At 54.1% G+C, this 20,111-nt stretch overlaps 10 protein-coding genes across 10 annotated transcripts; 5 read left to right on the top strand and 5 right to left on the bottom strand.

Annotated features, from left to right (window-relative positions):
- Positions 1-121: 121 nt before the first annotated feature.
- Positions 122-2,662, top strand: CDV56_107156 (Auxin Efflux Carrier superfamily; the record flags this gene model as incomplete). The annotated part of the gene is made up of 4 exons (XM_026760775.1): positions 122-353; positions 415-1,590; positions 2,175-2,306; positions 2,361-2,662. 4 exons carry the CDS (start codon positions 122-124, stop codon positions 2,660-2,662), a joined length of 1,842 nt encoding a protein of 613 aa, XP_026614463.1.
- A 1,067-nt stretch (positions 2,663-3,729) lies between these two features.
- CDV56_107019 (potassium channel family protein) lies at positions 3,730-5,764 on the top strand (the record flags this gene model as incomplete). The annotated part of the gene is made up of 2 exons (XM_026760638.1): positions 3,730-3,894; positions 3,953-5,764. 2 exons carry the CDS (start codon positions 3,730-3,732, stop codon positions 5,762-5,764), a joined length of 1,977 nt encoding a protein of 658 aa, XP_026614462.1.
- Positions 5,765-5,864: 100 nt separating this feature from the next.
- On the bottom strand, positions 5,865-7,685 carry CDV56_106915 (T6SS phospholipase effector Tle1-like catalytic domain-containing protein; the record flags this gene model as incomplete). Its single annotated transcript, XM_026760534.1, has 3 exons — positions 5,865-6,743; positions 6,882-7,532; positions 7,581-7,685. 3 exons carry the CDS (start codon positions 7,683-7,685, stop codon positions 5,865-5,867), a joined length of 1,635 nt encoding a protein of 544 aa, XP_026614461.1.
- An 850-nt stretch (positions 7,686-8,535) lies between these two features.
- Positions 8,536-10,154, top strand: CDV56_106782 (uncharacterized protein; the record flags this gene model as incomplete). The annotated part of the gene is made up of 2 exons (XM_026760401.1): positions 8,536-9,220; positions 9,286-10,154. The coding sequence occupies 2 exons, from the start codon at positions 8,536-8,538 to the stop codon at positions 10,152-10,154; spliced, it is 1,554 nt and encodes a 517-aa protein (XP_026614460.1).
- A 285-nt stretch (positions 10,155-10,439) lies between these two features.
- Positions 10,440-11,928, bottom strand: CDV56_106688 (acyl-CoA dehydrogenase family protein; the record flags this gene model as incomplete). The annotated part of the gene is made up of 5 exons (XM_026760307.1): positions 10,440-10,605; positions 10,656-10,950; positions 11,003-11,090; positions 11,139-11,453; positions 11,515-11,928. 5 exons carry the CDS (start codon positions 11,926-11,928, stop codon positions 10,440-10,442), a joined length of 1,278 nt encoding a protein of 425 aa, XP_026614459.1.
- A 553-nt stretch (positions 11,929-12,481) lies between these two features.
- Positions 12,482-13,234, top strand: CDV56_106611 (uncharacterized protein; the record flags this gene model as incomplete). The annotated part of the gene is made up of 1 exon (XM_026760230.1): positions 12,482-13,234. The coding sequence occupies one exon, from the start codon at positions 12,482-12,484 to the stop codon at positions 13,232-13,234; it is 753 nt and encodes a 250-aa protein (XP_026614458.1).
- Positions 13,235-14,137: 903 nt separating this feature from the next.
- Positions 14,138-15,658, top strand: CDV56_106453 (aldehyde dehydrogenase family protein; the record flags this gene model as incomplete). Its single annotated transcript, XM_026760072.1, has 3 exons — positions 14,138-14,155; positions 14,204-14,983; positions 15,032-15,658. 3 exons carry the CDS (start codon positions 14,138-14,140, stop codon positions 15,656-15,658), a joined length of 1,425 nt encoding a protein of 474 aa, XP_026614457.1.
- Positions 15,659-15,737: 79 nt separating this feature from the next.
- On the bottom strand, positions 15,738-17,230 carry CDV56_106360 (amidohydrolase; the record flags this gene model as incomplete). The annotated part of the gene is made up of 3 exons (XM_026759979.1): positions 15,738-16,509; positions 16,558-16,802; positions 16,859-17,230. The coding sequence occupies 3 exons, from the start codon at positions 17,228-17,230 to the stop codon at positions 15,738-15,740; spliced, it is 1,389 nt and encodes a 462-aa protein (XP_026614456.1).
- Positions 17,231-17,704: 474 nt separating this feature from the next.
- Positions 17,705-18,731, bottom strand: CDV56_106259 (putative NmrA-like family protein; the record flags this gene model as incomplete). The annotated part of the gene is made up of 3 exons (XM_026759878.1): positions 17,705-18,224; positions 18,275-18,369; positions 18,423-18,731. The coding sequence occupies 3 exons, from the start codon at positions 18,729-18,731 to the stop codon at positions 17,705-17,707; spliced, it is 924 nt and encodes a 307-aa protein (XP_026614455.1).
- Positions 18,732-19,262: 531 nt separating this feature from the next.
- CDV56_106187 (uncharacterized protein) lies at positions 19,263-19,874 on the bottom strand (the record flags this gene model as incomplete). The annotated part of the gene is made up of 2 exons (XM_026759806.1): positions 19,263-19,706; positions 19,761-19,874. 2 exons carry the CDS (start codon positions 19,872-19,874, stop codon positions 19,263-19,265), a joined length of 558 nt encoding a protein of 185 aa, XP_026614454.1.
- Positions 19,875-20,111: the final 237 nt, after the last annotated feature.

Below are 20,111 nucleotides of genomic sequence, written 5' to 3'. Positions count from 1 at the left end.
AAGTCCTGCTTGGTTGCCACTGAAGGCTTCAAAATGGTGGGCGGCCGCCCCTTTTCTCGAGCCAATCGCTCTGTTACACCATGCTCCTTCTTCTCTGTTATGGCTGTTGTCTGGAGAAGTCATGCCGCTACACAAGCTAGGAACGTCTTTCCTTGGCGCCTTGCAGGCGTGCATCTCGGTGCTCCTGACACTGTCTTATGGCGTGGCTGCTCGCCATATGGGAATGGTCCGCGAGTCGTCCATCAAGGACATGTCCGGGGTGGGGATCAAGCTGTTTTTTCCGGCGCTGATGATCATCAACCTGGGATCTCACCTCCATGCATCCAGTATTCTGAACTACGTGCCAGTTCTCTGTACGCAAGCCAGCCAGCCAGCCAGCCAGCAACTATTTCCCTACCTGCTAACAGTAACTAGTCTGGAGCATCGCTGCCATCCTCATCTCATTGGGTATTGGCGAAGTGGGTAGAAGGCTGCTCAGGCTACCGCTCTGGGTCACGCCAGCATGTGCCTTTAACAACACGACCGCGCTACCACTCCTGCTTATTAAAGCGCTGCAGAGCGCGGGGAGCCTGAGGGGGCTTCTCGGCCCCGGTGAAAATATGTCGGATGCGGTCAGCAGATCGCAGAGCTACCTGCTCATCTGTGCCGTGATCAATAAGATTTTGACTTATTCTATCGGGCCAAAACTACTCCTCCGAGCAGAAAAGGGAAGGGGGGACTCCTCGCCAGAAGACAACCGTCCTGACACCGCGGACAATCAGTCAGATCATGCCGATGTAGCTCACACAGATGAGCATACTCCCTTGCTGCCCGGATCCATGCATCGCACCAAATCCAGCATGTGGAGGCAGGTCAAGGGCACGTTCAGCCGTCTGTTGGCCATGCTACCCGACCGCGTCCAGGAAGAGGCGCTGTCCTTTGATTCTCCGTACATCCTCGATGCAGCTCTGGCGATGTTGATTGGGGGCCTCTTGGGGCTGACGCCACCCCTACACAGAGCCTTCTTCGATCCGTATGAAGAAGGCGGAATATTTAACGCATGGTTGGTTTCAAGCGTGAAGAACCTCGGCAAGCTCTTCATCACCCTGCAACTCTTCACCGTCGGCAGCAAACTCGGCGTCAGCTTCGAGAAAATCCGCCGCGGAGAGGGGACCGGCCGGATACCGTGGAGTGCGGTTGGTTTTGTGTTTGTCGTCCGTTTTATTCTATGGCCAGCGTACGTCCTCTCATTCCCTCGCCGCCGGGTGACAAACCCCTCGGACTGTTATATTGACAGTGGCAGCATGAGCATTCCGCTCGTATACTTGGTGGCCAGCCGGACGAGCCTGCTCGGGGACGATCCGATACTCTGGTTCACGATGATGCTGATGCCTACTGGGCCACCCTCGCTTGTCATTTCGGGGCTCGCGGAACTTGCGCACGTCTCAGAGACGGAAAGACTCATCGTCATCAAAGCTCTCACGGTAAGGAGCCGAACCCTCGTTCTGCGGCGGGCGATGCAGCCGCGACTGACAGCTTCTTTGTCTCCGCAGAGCCAGTATGCCTTGTCGCCTCTGATCAGTTTCACCGTGACGGGCGCATTGGAAGCATGTGAGAGAATCCTCCAAGGCCAGAGGCGCCTTTGAGCTGCATGATTATCCTGCAACTAAGCTTGGTTCCGGCATCGCCATCGGTGGTTGATTGCTAAGTGACATCACCTGTATGTAACAGAGGATAAAATCTCCGTAGAACCTGCTGTAATACCTTAAAAATCACATTATATTATATATATTATAATATGAAGTACCCATGTATCCCCCTCCCACGTTGGGCTGAATTCTTCTATTGGGCGAGGAAAGCTTGACAGAGATGAGCCTCACGTCACTGATACAACATCCACACGCACCAAAGCAAGATATCAGAACAATTGACGGCATCCCATTCGCCAATTGCATAGAATTTAGCAGGTGGCGGATCTCTTGTCATCCGGATAGGCTAGGGAGATGCCTTGCCACCAAAGCTTGTTTCCCCACAGCCACTCCACACTATCCTATTTGCTGGCGCTGTGATATGAAGAAGGATGCAAATGAAGTTCACCATTACAAGAAAGAAAGCAAGACAATTGCATGAACAATAGTGTCTGGTTTGTGGTTCGCCACGTTCGGTCTACGTCGGGGCAACAGATTTATACCCAGGTGCGCTACATCACCTCCATGCTCATGGCCAGCGACACACCATCCATCCGACTGGTGATCGGAAGACGTCCACACAAACAATGAGGGAGAAAATCACCGCCAGCTCCATCGAAAACCGTGCACCACCGCCCGGTGAGCATGTCGTCTATCCTAGCCTAGCCCCCGGTCGTTGCTGACGGTGTCCAGAAAGCCTACCGGAAACATGCCTATTCTGCCTGGAAGACCTGGGACCAGATACCCCGTACCGCCAGCTGTCCTGCACCCATTATTTCCACTCGCCCTGCATTAGTGACTGGATGGGCCGGGGTGCGGACAGTTGCCCTCTGTGCCGCCGCAAGCTGGGATTCAGACCGTGGTTGCGCAGGGAGCAGCCGAGCGCGCAGACGCCGGTCCAGTCGCGGAAACGGCTTCGGGACAGGAGAGACGCGCCTCCGAGGGGTGGTTTCCTGGATAGGGCCTGGGGGATGCTGTCCGAGAGGCACTCATAGCAGCGAACATCGCATGACTCGGCGGAGGATGTTGGTTCTGCTTGCATCCCAGCGACAGCAGTGTGCCAACCGAACAGACGCAGATATAGGGAACATGACGCAGGGAGCTAGCACATATAGGGCGTATATTTGAGCAAATACAGGATAGTATTCATTGTAGTCAGACACTAGATTAAGCAAATCCAATACTGTATCATCTTGCACCGGCTGGGTAATTGAACCTACCATGGACAGGCAATGGTGGAGCAATATCAGGCCCTCTATCATGGTATATGGCTCTTCTTGACTTGTGTGCAGATATCAGAGTGAAGTGACAAACTATAGATATCCATAACTACTTTCATCTCTTCCGTTACAAGAACTAAACGACCAGAATGCAAGCTGTAGTCTTACTTGCAATCACACAGGCAGAATGAGCAAAGTCATTTCCGAGATCCTGAGCAATCAAGGCCAGCGACATTGAGTGGTCCAAACCTATTAAGCCAGTATCCTCGCAAAGAGGCTCTGCACATAAAGAAACAGCTGTTAGACGATCTGGAATGTTTATGCGCGCTGGCTGACAAGTGCGGTGACACGTCGCTGGCCGATGCTATTCGGACGTGGTTCCTGCGTCGGGAAACACGGCACGTCAAGGATGTTACAGACCTTTTACGACAGATTGTCCGGTCCATGGCGCCGGGTTTGGGGATCGGACCGAGTTTTGGGAAAGGATCAGTTTATAATTAGAGTTATGTGTCATATGTACATCATCGCTGAAACCTGTTTCTGGTGCCCTAACTTCCTTGCACTATATCCTTTGCTAACTATGTATAGCTACATAGTCTTTACCACCATTCTTCTGTATCCTTCAGCAAGCTAGTAGACATGGAATTCTCACAGGAAGTAATATACTAGTTATCATGTAAAGTCATCTGTCATCTGTATGATTTCTTCGGCAACTTACCCATATAATGACATCACCATCTCCAATCAAGAATACAACGAATCAATCACCATCATTATTGTTACTTAAACGGTCTATCTATGAATAACACACTTCTCCCTTCCCGGATCATATTCTGAAAAGAATGAACGACCCGGAGCTCAATGGCCCTATCTCGCAGGTTGCTCCAGTTTTCAATCGACTGCTTCGAGGGAATCAATCAGGAAGAAAGTGGGCAAGCCAAGCAGCCAGTCCTTCAAGTCAACATGCCAAATGGTGGTTCTTGAGCACGGCGTTCCCCTTGATTGCAGTACGCGGTGGATCCGAGACCTTGGGTGTCGCTGGATACATGCTGAACGTCTGTATAGGCAACTCTGGGGCCACTGGCGAGTTCTTTCAGTATTTGCTCGCTGACTGAACAATGGAGGTCATACACTGCCGATGGGTCATTGCGTCAGATCAGTGTCGAGGATCCTACATGGTACGGCATCTCTGGCTTCGTCGAGCGACAGATACTGACACCGCCTAGGGAAGTAGCAGTCAATGCGATATCGCTATTCCTCGCCCTGGTGGCTAACTTCCTCCTGCTGATGAACATGGGTCGGCGCATCCGCTTTTCTGTGGCCCAGCCGGTAGTCATCGTGGCGTGGTACACGTTCGCCATCATGATGATTGCGCTCCTGATCGTTTTCCGCTGTACGCAGGCGGGCCCGGGCAGACCCGGCTTCCATCTGTCGCAGGCATACTACTATGGTGCCTTCGCAGCAGGACTGTATTTCGTGATTCCGACCCTGCTTGGGATCACCTACTACGGTGCCTCCCGTGGATACTACGCCAAGGAATTCAAGCTCTCGCCGAGTCAGCGGACCCTCATGCTACAGACAATCATCTTCTTCATCTACCTCCTGGGAGGAGCGGCAGTCTACTCGAGGATCGAGGGCTGGCGCTTCCTCGATGCCCTCTACTGGGCCGACTTCACCCTTCTGACGATCGGCATCGGGAATCTGGCGCCTTCCTCCCATCTGGGCCGAAGCCTGCTTTTCCCTTTCGCCATAGGGGGGATCCTGATCCTGGGAATGATGATCGGATTGATACGCGCCCTGATGCTGGAAAAGGGAAAGCAAACAATGGGCCACGGGATAATGACCGTCACTTTCCACACCATGGCCCGACACGCCTCGGACTCGCAAAGCCGCCTGTACAGGTACATCCCGCACCTAGACCAAGCGGACAAAGAATCCGAGCGGGACAGGGTGAGAAAGGAGATGATGTTCCTGCGCACCGTCAAACGCATCGCCACCCTTCAGCGTCGCTGGATGTCTTTCCTCATCTCCTTCACCGTCTGGATGGTAATGTGGCTGGTTGGAGCAGCCGCCTTCTGGAAATCGGAGTCCAGCCAGAACTGGACCTACTTCGAGGCCCTGTATTTCAGCTTCACGAGCCTGTCGACCATCGGGTACGGGGATATCTATCCAGTCAGCGCCTGGGGCGTCCCATTCTTTGTCTTCTGGTCTCTGCTCGCGGTTCCCACGCTCACGATCCTCATCTCGACCCTGGGAGACACGGTTGTCCATGGTGTGCGGGAATGTATCATCTTCCTCGGTAAAGCGACCGTGTTTCCGGAGGAGAAATCGACCCGTGGCCGTCTCAATGCTTTCATCAAGTGTCTGATACGGGGGGCACCGTTGGCAGATGGTCATGGCGGACAGTCCGAGGTGGTATCATCTCCTGGCCAGCATTCCGGCTCTGCGCATGCAGATGATGCCTCCTGGGGAGACTTACGTAGCTACCACTGCGCTCTGTTCAGCAATCTCCATCGATTGATCGAACTGGCTGTGTCTGGCGAAGAAAAGGAATTCAGCCAGGACGAGTGGGACCATTACCTGAGACTGATCAACCGGAGCGGTCCGCTCGGGGCCATTCTTGATGGATCTTTGTCGAGCGACTGGGGAGACAGTGATGGGGAGAAGGGCCATGGGCCAGCCCGCGAGGAAAGCGGTACTTCTTCCGCGGCGTCTGGTCAGAAACACAATCGAGGATTGCAGAGTTTGGTACAGCCAAGTAGTCCACTGCTCAGCGGCCAGACCGAGGCGCAGTGGCTGCTGGAAGCGGTGGCAAAGACGATCAAGCATGAATTGCACAAAGCAGATATGGAATTATGCCCACAAAACCCCGTATGATGAAGAGCTCATGGAACCTTCCATCTTCATTGCTCTATTCCACCTTCCACTGCTCTATGATCCAGAGTGATGTACACCTATAGAATCTGTGACGCATGGCCTAACTATCAGTCTGCAGATCACGCGTCTCCTTCGCCGTCGCCGTCCGCCGACGACGATAAGTCTCATGCACTGGAGACCCAGGATGGTCACAGACCTCCCACTCCCCGATTCCCCGGTGGGCGGGGACTCGCCTCTTCCCTCTACCCCCGCCTCCCTCGATCAGATTCCCCGGCCGATAATCCGGATCGGCCCTCATACGCCGAATAGCGGAAACATGAATCTTTGCGTTGGCGGGAATATCACGCACTTCACCTAGGGGCAACGGCCACCGAACCGGCTTCCACGAACCGTCATCCTGCAAGTTCATCCGACGGAAGGGGAGATACTCCATCGCCCGCCAAAAGAGGACCGTCGTCCAGGGAAGGCCGCTGCCATACTGGAGACAATCGTGGATGCGGCCATGTGTGCTTGCGCTCCAGAGCGCGTACTCGAAGCGGGAGGCGTCGTCTGCTGCCTTTTCGCCTGTTTGGTCACTCTGCAGTGTTTCTGGGGCTAGAGTTGGGGTTCCGTCGGTGGGGTGCGAGTGGTCGTAGCAGTTGAATTGCTTCAGTTTCTCCGCGTCGAACCGGAGGCCTGCGCGCTGCGCTTCCTGGACCATCCAGATGAGTGGGACATGGCTCAGGGCCCAGTCTTCATTTTTGCCTAATCGGAATCCACCACCGATATCCGCGTGGCAGCCGGCGAACCATACTTCTTCGATATCGGGCTCTGTGTCGCTGTCTGCGGACGCGGAGTTACCGTCGGAGACATCTGGCGCATAATGCTCCCTGTCAGCTAACTGGGAATGCGTCACCGACGTACTTGTGGGAGACGGTTGCCGCTGTTGAGTATCTGTCTGGGCCTCCGCATGCGTCTTCCGCACACTGACGCTGGGTTGCTGCGAAGGACGGTAGAGCTAGTATTCCGGACGCGGAAGGCTGGCTGGTTCAGCACCACTCGCCCGATGCCGCCGGAAAAGATGCATCCCCCGCTGGTACGGAAGATGAACGTGATGTCTCTCCAGGCGCTGGTGGACTTGCGCTCTCCGAGACCGTGCCGTGGGCTCGCCATTCGAGACCAAATCGTCGCGGAACTTGGCCCGCCGCTCATCGATCCCCACCGCATGGCGGATGATCTTTGCAGACGTGCGGGCGGTATACGGGAACATACTCCGCTGCATGAATGTATTTTCGAAGCGGGGAACACTGTTGATGGAGTCGAATAACCCGATGAAACGGATCTGGGAGACCGGCCGGCTGAACGTCTCCCGAAACGCCTTGATATAGTTGAACAGTTCCTCTTTCTTCTTCGCGTCAATGTCTCGGTTATTTCGCTTCTTTTGCCATTGCGCAAACGTCTTCCAGGCAAATCCGGCCATCTCTTCGTTTCCTGTTTCAACGAGACCGACCAAATCCAGCATCTCGGCCAGAAAGCGCGCCACGTACGCCCCACGGCTGAACCCGAACATGTAGATCCGGTCTCCTGGATTATAATACCGCATGAGAAATCTATACCCGCCCATGACATGCTCGGCAAAGGTAGTGCCCATTGCAGCGTCCTTCGCTTTCAGATATACAGATTTGGCCCTGTTGGCCCGGCCGCGAGGAGCCAGCCAGGTGGTGCTCACGAATGTGCCGAATCCGGGCTGGAAGTAGTGATATTGCCCGGGTTCATGGCGGTTCAGCATCTACATCTTGTTACCATGCTTTTCAGGATTTTGGGCGGGGACACTCACTCGAAAGATCTTGAGGACATTGCTGTCCGACTCATTGCCGCGAAATTTATATCCAGTGCCATCGAAGCAGAGAACGAATTCCTTGGGGCCTGTGCTGGGATCCATCTCATGCAGGGTTGGAGGAGTGATCTGGCCATAGTCGACGAGATGGCACGCATGAAGGTTCATATATCCGTTCTAACCGAATTGATGGATCGTCATTCGTTCGTAGCTGAAGTTTATGGAAATAGGTATCAAGAACCTCAACCATGGTACTGTGGATCTGCCCCAGAACCACAGGTTTAAGTGCTGGGCGCATAGAGCCAGGAGCCTCAATCGCAGAATCAACCTATATCTCTGCATCTTCACGTAAGCGATGGACCTCTCCATTCAATTCTGTTCAAGTACCAATGGTAGGAGCAGAAACAACCCAAAAGAAACGCAAAAAAGGCTGGTATGTGAGGACTGAGATACATCAACGCCCCACCATTTTCTCTGATGTCATCAGGACGAAGCTTCGCCAAGCAGGATGCAGAACCATAACTTTCGTGACTCTGTCTTCGGGAATTGCGGGACCGTGGTCATATCCTGGGGTCAACATCATGTCAGAATACGATCCCTCGCTTATGGAGTATAATCATAGACTAGCCTGGATGTTCTCAGCCCCTTATGAGCCTAGAGGTTAACCTCCCTCAGCCCCAGATATCCACCGCGCCGCTGATTGGCGCATAGGAATGCGAGGCGTATTCACGAGGAACCTCAGCCTCAGCCACCAGTTGGCAGCTGTACGCATTCGCATTCAGAGTAGTAACCAACCTATCGCAATACGAGGTTTACCGAGTCATGGCAGTGTGGCTGAGATGCGTTGGGCGAAGAATAAGATGAACGCACACCTGCGGTCATAAAGCCTGTACTGTCCCTGTCCCTGTTTCTTCTCTTTTCTTGTGGGATCCTCTTTGAGTACAGATCTTATAGGATGTTCTTCTTAATTCTGTCCCTCTTTCCATCCGCAGCGCTCTCTCTGACTAACGATTCCCATACAAACACCACGACGGCTGACCAAGAGCTGGTCGGCTGGATCTCCCCCAGCAACCATCGCAGCACCTCCGAAATCATCTGGAGCTGTCTTGCAATCTTCCTGGTCTGCACCTGGAAATGTATGCATCTCAATATTCCCAGCGAGAAGGAGCGTGGCACGACAGAATGGGTCAAAGTCCTCGGGGTCCCCCTCCCGAAGCCGTCCCCGGAGCTGCGACGGAAGTGGCTGAAGAGAGTTGGGTGGATGTTTGTTTTGGCCATTGCACCGGAATTAGGGGTCATGATTTCTGTAGACCAGAGGCACGAGGCGGAAGAGCTCTACGACCGGCATAAACACATGGATTGGTCGCTCGTTCATGCTTACTATGCGAACATGGGAGGGTTTTCCATAGCGATTCCGGAAGAGGAGGAGGAGATTAAAGAAGGGGAGACCTCTGTTGCGACCAATGCCGCAGCAGAAACCGAGAATACAATGGCTCCTCAGGAGATCAACGCTGAAAGCCACGTTCAGGATGCTGCTGCTGACAAGGGAGACCCTTCAGTGGAGGAGCGGTTGATTGGGCTGGACAATAGGGAGAAGAAGACACGACTCCGAATTAGGCGGTTGCAGGGAGGCGATCTCGGTGAGCGAACAGCTGCATCCAGGGAGACAGTGTAAATATGATTCTGACTGGCCTGCCTGTGGCAGCACGTCTCGATGAACTTGGTTTATTTCCCGCCACCGACGCATCCGACACCAAGAACAGGGCTCTCCCCATCACCACCATCGACGATATCCAGGACCGGTCCAAATCGGACGCCTTCACCAAGTTCTTCGCACTCCTCCAGTGTACCTGGCTAGTGATCCAAAGCATTGCGCGTGCTTGTGCGGGTCTCCCAATCACCGAACTCGAACTGACCACCCTCGCCTTTATCTTCTGTGCTTTCGTCATGTACTGGTTCTGGTGGGATAAGCCATTTGATATCCAGACGCCAACCATCCTCCTCTGTCCGCCGGAAAAGGCCAAACAGATGCGAGAGGTTATCAAGAGAAGGGAGCGATTTCTGGGAAGCGATGGAGAGCCACGCTTCCATCAAATCAATGCTTTGGCCACTGAAGCGTTCTTGGATATGTTTAGTAGATCACCCAAGATCCTGAGACTGTCCCCAGCGTCAGTTGCCGTGTCATTCTATTTAACGGCGTTTGTTTTCGCCGGACTGCATCTGATTGCCTGGAATTGGGAATTCCCTACCCCGATGACAAGGACAATGTGGCGAGCATTCTCGTTACTGATGCTGACGTCTTCGCTACTCCCGATGCTTGCATTCTGGCTGAAGAAGAAATTGGGGGATGAAGACGATGAGGATCATAGTGAGTGTTGTGCTATAGCCTGTGCGATATGTTGTTGTACGGAGAAGGGCACCTGTGGTTTCTGGATATCGGGGGTCATCCTGTTCCTGAGCTACGTTGTTGCGCGGCTCGGGATTCTGTTCCTGGTCTTTTATTGTTTCCGGGCGATGCCTGCTGATGTCTATTCGAGTCTAAGCTGGACGGCAATCTTTCCTCACTTGGGCTAAACATTAGTTTTGACCGGTTTATACAATCAGTCTGTACCTAGACACCGAGTACTATCATCATGCGAAGTGTACGACCACAGATTTCTTACCTGGGTGTTGAAGGCAAAACGACATGGAAATTCTGGAACAAGGGGGAGATGAATAGAATCAGATGACCAAAAAGGGGAAATGATACTATCGAAATTAAGCTAGCGAGCCAACGGAATAGGGGTAATCTTTCTGGCAGTTTTGAACGGCCTGAACCAAAGAATGCTTTCACGGGCATGAGCCAACATGTAGGACTATCTAGTCATCAAATCCAAAAGTCGTTCCCCATGGCTGATATCCTTCTTCAAGGAACAAATCCTGCAACGCCCTCCGGCGGATTCCCACATTCCCTCCGTCAAAAATAGGCAGGACCAGCGCAGTGGCGAGCAGAGCAGCAAACGGCGTCTCAACGTTGTACGCCGACCTTTAAACGGTGAGCTCATACAAATGATACCATCGAGATTGAATACTTACACCCCCACCGCATTGATAGCGTCGAGACACGACTGCACCGCCGCATCGGAACAATATACCTTCGCCAGCAGTGCATGCTCCCGCCGCTGTGCATGCTCACCCGGACCCGACGTCAAACAGTGCGCAGCTTTCCAGGTCAGGTACCGCGAGGTCTCCGTCCGCATTTTGATGTTGATCAGAAGATCCGCAACGGACTGGCGCTGAGCGATGGGGACGGTGCCACCGCGTGGATCCCGTGAAAATGCCAGTGCGGCATCGAATACGGCTCGTTGGACTCCGACGCCCATTGCTCCTACTAGCATTGCTGGGGACGTCAGTTGGCGTCTGTCTTGATGGACGACACGTACCCGAGATCTCAAAGGAGTGTAGCACGATGGGAGCACCGGTGCCTGGCGAGCAGAGCACGTTTTCGACTGGGACCCGGAGGTTCGTGTACTGATCTGATAAGCGTAATTCTCAGGAAAGAGAGGACCCAAACCCTACTTTGATATGCGGACCAGAGGTCGCTTTGTGTCCCGCCGTCTCAACATGCTTGAGTACCCGGAAGCAGTCCGGTCCGTTCCTCTTGATATTCTCCCGGGTAACCAGGAGAATCATGATAAGGTCCTGGGGGCAGGATGCCTGCGCAACCGCGTCCTCATCAACGCAGCGACATACCACGCAACTGAGATCGGCGCCTCGGAAGTCCCAGCCGGCGGAGTTGGTCGCCCATATCTTTTCACCATCGAGAACCCACTCGTCTCCCTCGCGGCGTGCTGTTGTTTGCAATCCAGGCGCTCCAGGTTCCAACCAGTTCGCCTGGAGACATATCAGCACAACGCATACTAGGTCCCCGACAGAGGGGTGGAAAACAGCATACCACGCCAGCCGGCTCAGAAAACACCAACGAAGCAAGCGGCGAACCCTCGCATGCAAGAAAGGGATCCAGGAATTTCTGCAATGAACGCCGATAAGCCAGCGCGACAGGCGTCAAGCCCAGTCCGGTTCCGAAAATGGTTAATGAAGCGGATGCCTCGACGGCGTAGAACTCCTCGACTAGGATAGCAGCCTCGACTAAATTCGTACTACTGCCCCCGATTTGGGCCGGCACCTGGGCCTTGATGAGATTAGCCTTGACCGCGGCTGCATAGATGGGTTGGAGACTTTGAAATCGCTGTTCGGGTGTTGGGAGTTCAGCATATATTGCTTGAGCGCCAGATAAGTGGGTAGCGGCGAAGCTGCGCGCTGCCGCTCTTGTTTGCTGTTCGGAGTTGGAGAGGGTGAAGTCGACCATATTTGCAGTAGTGATGTCTGATTTGATCTTCTGCCTGTTGCGTAACCTGGAGCTCATACTCACAATAGATACTCCTTCATATCCGTACTGAATTAGACCAACCCCGCCTATTGTCTGATATCTACCCCTCTGTCCCCTCACCATGTACTAGCAGGGGTCGGCCGCATCCATAAAGATCACGTCAGATTTTAGCTCAGATAATAATTAACAACAAGATACTCCGAAGATTGATCAAATGAGAAATTACAGGGTGTTATTCTCGGACCCGCATGGCTGGCTGAGTGTTGTTAGCAGGCTCGTTCAGCTTGGCTTTTGGCTGAGTGCTGACTGAGAAACCCTGCAAGTTGACATCAGCATGTTTTGACTATCTCCATGCCAGATGAGGAGATTATTGCTGTTGACAATCAGTCCTTAGCGTGAGAGAAGACACCAGTTGCCATCCCACATGTATAAATACAGGCACGTTTGTACATGTATACACAGCCCCAGTCAAAGAAAGTAGTCAAAGAACCCACATCAGATTATCATATCTCAACTGTTCAACTTCTTAAATATGTCCGGCCGTCTCACAGGCAAAGTCGCCATTGTCACCGGCGCATCCCGCGGCATCGGCCGTGCCACAGCCTTCGCCCTTGCCAGCGAAGGCGCCAGCGTCGTGGTCAACTACATCTCCTCCAAGGCAGCCGCCGAAGAAGTCGTCAACTCCATCGGTGCCGACCGCGCCCTCGCCGTCCAAGCCGACGTCTCCAAAGTCTCCGACATCCACTCCCTCATTCAACAGACCCTCCACCGATTCAACAAGGTCGACATCCTCGCCCTCAACGCCGGACTCTTCTGGCAAAATGGCGCCCTGGAAGCCATCACCGAGGACTCCTTCGACCGTCTCTTCGCGGCAAATGTCCGTGGTCCGCTGTTCACGGTCCAAGAGGCGGCGCGTCATATCCCCGACGGCGGCCGGGTTGTCTTTTTCTCGTCGTCCTTGACAGGGTTTAGTATGGTGACTCCTAATTACCTCCTTTATGTTGCCAGTAAGGGGGCTGTGGAGCAGATGTCGCGGGTGTTGGCCAAGGATCTTGGACGGCGGGGGATCACTGTCAATACGATCTCGCCGGGGCCAATCGGCACGGATGCGTACTTTGTGGGCAAGACAGAGGAGGCCGTGAAGATGCAGAGTGGGTTGGCCCCAGCAGGACGTTTGGGAAAGCCGGAGGAGGTGGCTCGCGTGGTGGTGTTTTTGGCGAGTGAGGAGGGTCAGTGGATTAATGGGCAGAATGTGAGGGTCAATGGTGGTATGACGATTGGATAGGCAATCATCGTATGTGACGCGGGTTATAGACCCTATGCTCTCGTGGGTTGGTCTGATAGACGCTCAGACTTTTTCTTCAGTTGTTGCTCTCCAATGAGCTGGAACGAAGTCGCTGTCAGTCCTAGTATCCTCTATGGTCAGACACACCTGCCTTCCTGAGGGGCAGCGAGATACTTGTTCTTACCAGTATAGCCAAAATCCTGGCATCTTTCCGTAAAAAAGCCTGATGCACATGTACTTGTATGACTGCCTGGCGATCTTCGACGAAAATCATTGGCATCAGAACCCTCGAGTCGGACTTGTAGATGACCCTACACTGGCCCATAAGCAGATCTAATCTACTGCATGAGGCAAGATGGATCGACTCTGTCGGTCTCCACTATCGGAAGTACCGGAGAGGAGAGACGGGATGACTCGAAGGGTAGCGAGGCGTGTGATGGCACGCGCGTCTTCGTCCTCGCAAGCACGCAATTGCTTTTCGCAGCTCAACCTCCTCATTTCATTCCATAAACGTCACCATATGATTCAAAGCCGGCATCCTAAATGCTTAGAGACAGAGAAACTCCCGTCATCGACATCCGTAGCTTGTCGGATTGCCGACCTCGACACCGATTGGATCTCCCCGCGCTGATGTGCGGGGGAAGTTTGTGTGGAGGACCCCACGGGGTCTCCTAGGATCTGATCAAGACACTATTGCTATCCATCAGTGTTGGCGACTCAAAGGCAGATAAGAGACCAAGCTCGTTGGGATTTGATAATGGTCTAAGATGGAGTCTCGGCGCTGAATGAGGGGTACGGATCCTTGCCTGGGCCACGTATTTAAAGTCTCATCTTTCTCTGCCAGTGAAGTCATATCTTTCCAATCTCCTCTACTACTCCATCAGCGCATCAAGATTCATCATCATGTCTTTGGATATTACGGTATTCATTCTCATCCTTCCGGTTGCTGTCCACTAACAAGTCCTTCAGACCTTCCACAATGTCATCAACAATGAGTTGACCACCACCTCGCAAACCCGTCACGGCATCAACCCTGCAAACCGTCAACCCAATCCGGAAGTCCCCGTTTCCACACAAGAAGATCTCGATCGAGCCGTTGATGCCGCTCGCCAAGCTTTCCGGAAATGGTCCAAGACCTCGTTCGACGAGCGCCGGACCATCCTCAACGCCTTTGCAGACAAAATCGAAGCAAACAAGGACGCACTGGCTCGGCTTATGATGCAGGAACAAGGAAAGCCGCTCAGCCAGTCCACCGTAGAGGTCGGAATGGCCGTCCAGTGGGCTCGAGTCATGCCCACGATTGAGATCCCCGAAACGGTCATCGAAGACACGGAAGAACACAAGATCATTCAGCGGTACACCCCCCTCGGCGTCTGCGGGGCCATCGTGCCGTGGAATTTCCCCGTCTTGCTGGCAGTCGGCAAGATCGTCCCCGCCGTGTACACGGGTAACACCGTGATCCTCAAGCCCTCCCCGTTTACGCCGTACTGCGGCCTGAAGCTCGCCGAGCTGGCGGCGCAATGCTTCCCGCCAGGGGTGGTCCAGGCATTGAGTGGGGGCGATGACCTGGGCCCCATGATCACGGAGCACCCGGGGATTGACAAGATCAGTTTCACCGGCTCGACGCTCACAGGGAAGCGCGTCATGGCGAGTTGCGCCAAGACCCTGAAGCGGGTGACGCTGGAGCTGGGCGGGAACGACCCGGCCATCGTCTGCGACGACGTCGATATCGATGCGGTCATTCCAAAGGTATGCTACCTCCCCTTGTAGATGGTGCGAGCCTGCTGACGATGGAAGATCGGGATCCTCTCCTTCCTCTGCTCGAGCCAGATCTGCATGATGGTCAAGCGGCTGTACGTCCACGAGAGCATCTACGACGAGTTCCGGGAGAAACTCGTGGCCTTTGTGCAATCCCTCAAGGTCGGCGACGGCACCGAGCCAGACGTCTTCTTCGGCCCCGTGCAGAACGGCATGCAGTACGACAAGGCCAAGAATCTCTTTGAGAGCTTGTCCACAGAGGGTCTCAAGGCTGCCCTCGGCGGAACCATCCAGGACTCGGCGGGCTACTTCATCCACCCGACCATCGTCGATAACCCTCCCGAGTCTGCCCGGGTCGTGCAGGAAGAGCCGTTTGCGCCCATCCTGCCGATGCTCAAGTGGTCGGATGAGGACGATGTCATTGCGCGGGCGAATGCTACCGAGACGGGGCTCGGGTCATCGGTGTGGAGCAAGGACTTGACGCGGGCTCGTCGAATAGCCGACCAGCTTGAGTCGGGTAGCGTGTGGATCAACTCGCACTTTGACGTGTCGCCCAAGGTGCCGTTTGGAGGACACAAGTCCAGCGGGATTGGCACGGAATGGGGACTGAACGGTTTGACGGCGTACTGTAACTCACAGACCCTGTGGGTCAAGCCGAGTCCTTGAGCCTTAATTGCAAGTCATATCCATTCGTAATCCCATCATGATCATTCTCAATAGATGTTTCATAAGATGCTCAACGTAGCTACTCCACCGGCCAGCGAGCCTGCACGCGTTCCGTCAAACCTGCCCGAGCCACGACCTCCCGACTGCGTTGCTGTGCCTCCCGCATGATCTCTGCCTCGTCCATGGTCAATAGCTCCCCGTTCCGAACTAGCATCCGTCCGTCCACGACCACGACATCGACATCCCTGCCCGTCGCCGTGTAGACGACCGCGCTGACCGGGCTGAACCACGGCTGAAGATGGATCCTCCGTGTGTCAATCGCCACAAAATCGGCCTTCTTACCAACCTCCAGGCTGCCGATGCGGTCCGCTAGCCCCAGCGCACGCGCGCCGTTGATGGTCGCCATCTCCAACACTGTCTCAGCCGGCACCGCCGTCGGATCGTACGAGGTGCTCTTGTGGATGATGCCAGCCAGCTTCATCTCCTGCAGGAGATCACACGTGTTGTTGCATGGGGCCCCGTCCGTGCCGAGGCCGATGTTGACTCCCGCCCGCTGCAGGTCCGGCACGCGGCAAATCCCCGACGCCAGCTTGGCGTTGGATGTCGGGCAGTGCGCCACGTGTGTGCCGGACGCAGCCAGCGTGGCGATGTCCGAGTCGTCCAGGTGGACCATGTGCACCAGGACGGTGGAAGGGGACAGCAGCCCGACGGAGTTGCAGTAGGACATGGGGGTGTGCTTGACCGAGGCAAAGAAGTCGCGGTCTGCGCGGACTTCGGCGCAGTGCATCGTGATGGGGATGTTCTTCTCCCGGGACAGGGCGGTCATCTCGCGGTACAGTCCGTCAGACACACTAGACCGTCAGCAGGACGTGATGGTGTCGAGAGGCAGCCGAACATACCCTCCCGGTGTACGCGCCCCAAACCACACTCGGATACGATCATTTGCCTTGCCGTTCCACTTCTCCCACATCTTCAGCGTGCCCAGCAGGGACGTCTCGCGATCTTCCACGAGTCCCGGGTGCATCGCCCACGCATCGTCTTTGGCGTACCGTGCGATATCCATGACGATCTTACCGAGACAACCACGGATACCACTTTCCTCCACAGCACGGCACAGGCCATCGAATCCGTACCGATCGGCAAACTACCCTGTCAGTTACAATCACCACCCGAAAGACAGGACCAGGACCGAAAACCTACCATGCTCTCTAAAAAACACGTCGTTCCGGACTTCAACATCTCCCCGATACTCAACCGCGCCGCGGCATAGCCGTCCTCCGCCGTGAAGTTCCCCTGCAGCACCCAGATCCGCTCACAGAGCCACGAAACCAATTCCAAATCATCGGCGGTGCCCCGGAGCAGAGTCTGGGGCGTATGCATATGTGTGGAGATGAGACCGGGGATGACAATGCGGCCGCTGAGATCATACTCTTCTTCATTGGGATACTTGGCTCGGAGGATTTCACTCTTGCCCAGGTCGGCGATCAGGTCGTCCTTGACGTGGATGGCTCCATCCTCGATGATCCGTCGGGAGGGGTCGACGGTGATAATGGTCGCGTGGGTATAAAGCATGTCGACAGATGACAGCAGTGTCACTCAAGTCACCGAAGCTTGAAATACGACTCGAACAGGCATATGGACTGTATAAATCTATTGTCTCTCTCCCGTTCCCCTATCAATCATGGCTCATGAGCGGAGACCTCCGATTGTTTGATGCGGAGAATGCGGAGATTTGCGAGTAGGAGAGAGCAGGGACTGATAAGACCTTATCGCCTTATCAGCGGATGACTAATACGTATCCCCATCGGAGAGCCTGTTTGTGCTGAGAGTTTGGTCAACTGGACAATCCATTCTTTTTTCGTACAATAGGTGGAAGAGCTTTCAAACGCGGCGAAGATCCGGATATTTACAGCAGAAGCTCAAGGTCTACTGATCTGTCGACCTAGGAGCAGTGGCTACTCTACAAGTGCAGGTAAAGAGAGGCACAGTCAGGCCGAGCTGGCATTTGCGACCCAACTTTCCAGTTCAAAACTGATGGCACAGGGTTCACTGATTCACATAATTCTGATGCCAGGTATAATCCCAGTTCTCCAACAAAAGACCACGAATCGCCTCCCGGGGCGTGGTGGGATCCCGTCCAAGCACCTCTTTCATCAACGGATCGGTGTGGCTGATTTCACCCTGCGCAATACTGTCGTACCAGCTAACGAGCGCCTGGAAGAACTCGGCTGGCTTTCCTCCCTGGTCGTCTGTTGCGCTCAAGCGCACATACTCCTCCGGGGAGACGATCTGGAATTTGACATTACGTCCCGTCGTCTCATTAATCACATCCACCGCCTCGGCGAAACTTATCGTCTCTCCCGCTGCCAGGAGGACGATTTCGTTCTCGTGGCCACCCTGAAGCATCAATCGAGCGTTCGCTTCCCCTAGCTCCTTTCGCAGAGTGAAAGCGCAACGTCCGTCTGCTGGGAGTGAGACGGTGGTGGTATCGGGGTACCAATTGAGAAAGAGCGGGAAAGCATCTGCATAGACTCCTTCGCGGATGGAGGTGAAGGTCATTCCAGACCTAAACTGGTTATCAGTGCGATTTTTCTGTGTTTTACAACAGAGTCTTACTCTCTCAGTAAATCTTCCGTCTGCAGATGGGCTTGCTGAATTGCCGCTTTGGAATCGGACTTCACACCACCAAATGCGAGCGACGTATACCACACCTATCCGAGTCAGCAAGCCGCAGTACCTCTATATGTGAGGCAAAGACACGTACATGTTTGACGCCAGCTCTCTTGGCGGCGTCAACGAAATTTCGATGCTGCTTGATTCGCCTCTCATTGTCGAAGACGTTGGTGCTGACAAAAAACAGATTCTCTACGCCCGCAAAGGCTGCATCGAGCGAGCGGGGGTCATCGTAGTCCACATGGCGAAAGGCGATTCCACGATCTTCGAATGGTTTTCGATTCGACTCCCGCGACGAGGCGGCAGCATATTCGGAGGAGGGACGATTGGCTTCGAAGTAGGCCAGGACTTCTTTGCCTAGTCCGCCTGTGGCACCGGTGATGAGATATTTGAGGGTCATTCTTTCGTTGATGAGTTCAAGATGATCGGAAAGTCGCAGTCTGGACCCTGACTCCGATCGTGGACACGTTTTATACCGTTAGTAGCGAGATGGATTTATAATCAACTTTGGTGTCTTCGTGTTGTCTCTTGGTGCGACTCTGATATTTGATTCGTAAGCAGCAGGGTACGCATGGATCCTTGAAGCCAATGAACGATGAAGAGTGCCTCCACATAATCAGCCATCGAATGGTCTGATCATATCCAACGGGTTCCATTGCGATTGACAGCATGAGAAGGCACAATCGATAATATCCTACGTAAATACAAGAACCAGTGGGCTGTATTCTCTCTCGTTGATTTGCAACCAAATGAACCAAACAGGTGGACCAGTATCACGAAGATGAACATCCATAATCACTACTCCTCCAAAGCCTCTCCCCATGAACGTCAAATCAAGTCTCCTCCTCGTCAGAAATCAGTTCCAGCCCACGAACTTCCCGAATGGTATTCGTCAACTGAATCAATTTCTTATTCAACGACCGCATCGCCTTCAACATATCACCCATCCCTTGGCCGCCAGCTTGTCCTCTTCCTTCTTTGCCGAAGCATTTTCCCTAGTAGGTGTCCCCTCGTCATTCTTACGCTCATACGCCTCCAGAGCGTTCTTCATCCCAACGCATGCTCTCCGTCGCGCACGACCAGTAAGTTTCTGGGCCGCTGAGAACGGGCCGTAAAAGGGAGGGGGAAGCCTGCTGCATTCCACCCCGGCTCTGCTGCAGGAACGGCACTTCCCGAGGGCAGCGTCGCGGTGGCATATGGTCGAGTCATCCTCGGTCCATTTCTTGACGCACCGGATGCAGGGCGAGTAGGTCGCTACTATGGACCCGGTGGATATCAGTGGGGGAGCGACTCGGCGCGCAGCTGGGGCCGGAGCGGTGGCGCGGGTAGATCTCGGCAGCGGTGGAGATGGGGGGTGAGGGGGGATCTGGTCGAGCTACAGTCAGTCAGAATGAATGTGGGAGGAATCTGCTTGGAAAGAGGTGCTTACCGCGATGGGCTCATCCGAGTCGCTATCTTCAGGCTTTGCACGGCGGGGTCGCTTGCTGTCCGAGCCTGTCGTGGCAGTTACGGCTGCGCGTCTTTTCTTGGACTGATCTGTCATGATTTAGTCTAAGACTTGTATGTGTAGGAGTGTCCCGTAAAGAGAAGATGCAAAGAAAAAATGGCAGGTCTGAGAGTCTTCGGGTAGAAATCCTGACCATTTATCTGCCGCTGCAAAGAGGCCACAGTATAGCGGTGTTGCCCCTACTCTATTCAGAGGATGAAAGAAACTATTGTCGTATTTCTGGTATTTGCGCTTAATTGGATGTTATGATTCCTTTCCCTATTGAGCTCAAGT

This window comes from Aspergillus thermomutatus (genome assembly GCF_002237265.1).
Source record: "Aspergillus thermomutatus strain HMR AF 39 chromosome Unknown NODE_94, whole genome shotgun sequence".
NCBI lineage: Eukaryota > Fungi > Ascomycota > Eurotiomycetes > Eurotiales > Aspergillaceae > Aspergillus > Aspergillus thermomutatus.
The sequence above is the reverse complement of the archived record's forward strand: the minus strand, read 5'-3'. Positions and strand labels throughout refer to the sequence as shown.